The following is a 1,242-nucleotide window of genomic DNA, read 5'->3' as shown; positions in this document are numbered from 1 at the left end:
TACCCTGTCATCCCCAGGAACAACATCCCTGTATTCACACTTCACATCCCTTCCCCGCCATCCCTGACCCCAAATCCCTGCCTGTTTTTGGGATCCATCACTGCCGTGGTTTTGCTCAGTCTGTTTTTTTTTTTTTTTGGTGGAGCTAAGCAGGAGCACAGAGCAGGCTCAGGGTGATTACCTAAGGAGTTGCAGCCCGGAGTGGGACATTTCATGTTGAAGTTGTAGCTCTCGTGGAAGCGGCGGCGTTTGGGCCGGTGTGAGAGGTCACTGCCTGARTCCTTCATGGACATGTCCTTGGCAATGCTCTCGTCGTGGGACACGTTGGGGCTGGAGATGTCGATGTCGGACTCGGAGGAGGGCGCGTTCCCCGTGGGGGTGCGTGGGGGGGACTCGTCGTGATCCGCAGCGTTTTTGGTGTCTGGGTGAAGAGCAGAGCACACAGAGCTACAGGGAAAGCTCCCAAAAACGCCTCAGGAACGGGGATTGCTCAGCCCTCCCGTCCCTCCATACCTCTGTCTGAGAAATCCACGGCCTGCTCGGTCTCGGAGCCCGAGGAGCGCGTCTGGCGCAGCGGGTACTTCTTGGGGGTGACGGGGGCCGGCTGCTGCTGGCTGCGGGTCACCCTCCGTGTGGAGTACACGGGCTCGTCCGGCCCGAAGGGCGGCGGGTTCCGCACCGGGCTGGAGTCTGGGTGGGACAAGGCATGGTTACAGCACAGTGACATTCACAGGGACATGGGGACAGAGTACGGACATGGGGACAATGCAGGGACCACGGTTACAGCACAGTGACATTCACAGGGACATGGGGACAGCACAGCAACATTCATGCAAATGCACGGGGACAGCACAACGACATTCACAGGGACCGTGGGGACAGCAAAGGGACATTCATGGGAACACATGGTTACAGCACAGCAACAGCACAGCTACCCCACAGGGACCACAGGGACACCACAGCAACATTCATGGGAACGCATGGTTACAGCACAGYGACATTWACAGGGACATGGGGACAGTACAGCAACATTCATGGGAACACACGGGGATAGCACAGTGACATTCACAGGGACCGTGGGGACAGCGCAGGGACCAYGGGGACAGCACAGCAACATCCATGGGAACACATGGGGACAGCACAGCGACGTTCACAGAAACCACGGGGACAGCACAGGGACATGGGGACAGCACAGCAACATCCCCAGGGACCACGGCAACTGTGCAGGGACCATGGGGACAG

At 58.7% G+C, this 1,242-nt stretch overlaps 1 protein-coding gene across 1 annotated transcript in view; it reads right to left on the bottom strand.

Annotated features, from left to right (window-relative positions):
• Positions 1–41: 41 nt before the first annotated feature.
• LOC130588385 (histone acetyltransferase KAT7-like) overlaps positions 42–1,242 on the bottom strand; it is a 4,014-nt gene continuing 2,813 nt past the window's right edge. Inside the window, exons 2-3 of the mRNA XM_057389312.1 lie at positions 514–690; positions 42–421 (exon numbers count right to left, since the gene is read on the bottom strand). Coding sequence (XP_057245295.1) covers positions 42–421; positions 514–690 — 557 coding nt within the window. The remainder of the gene's footprint in view (positions 422–513; positions 691–1,242) is intronic.

This window comes from Malurus melanocephalus, unplaced genomic scaffold (genome assembly GCF_030028575.1).
Source record: "Malurus melanocephalus ecotype Western Australia unplaced genomic scaffold, MMel_1.1 scaffold_4724, whole genome shotgun sequence".
NCBI classification, from domain to species: domain Eukaryota; kingdom Metazoa; phylum Chordata; class Aves; order Passeriformes; family Maluridae; genus Malurus; species Malurus melanocephalus.
The sequence above is the reverse complement of the archived record's forward strand: the minus strand, read 5'-3'. Positions and strand labels throughout refer to the sequence as shown.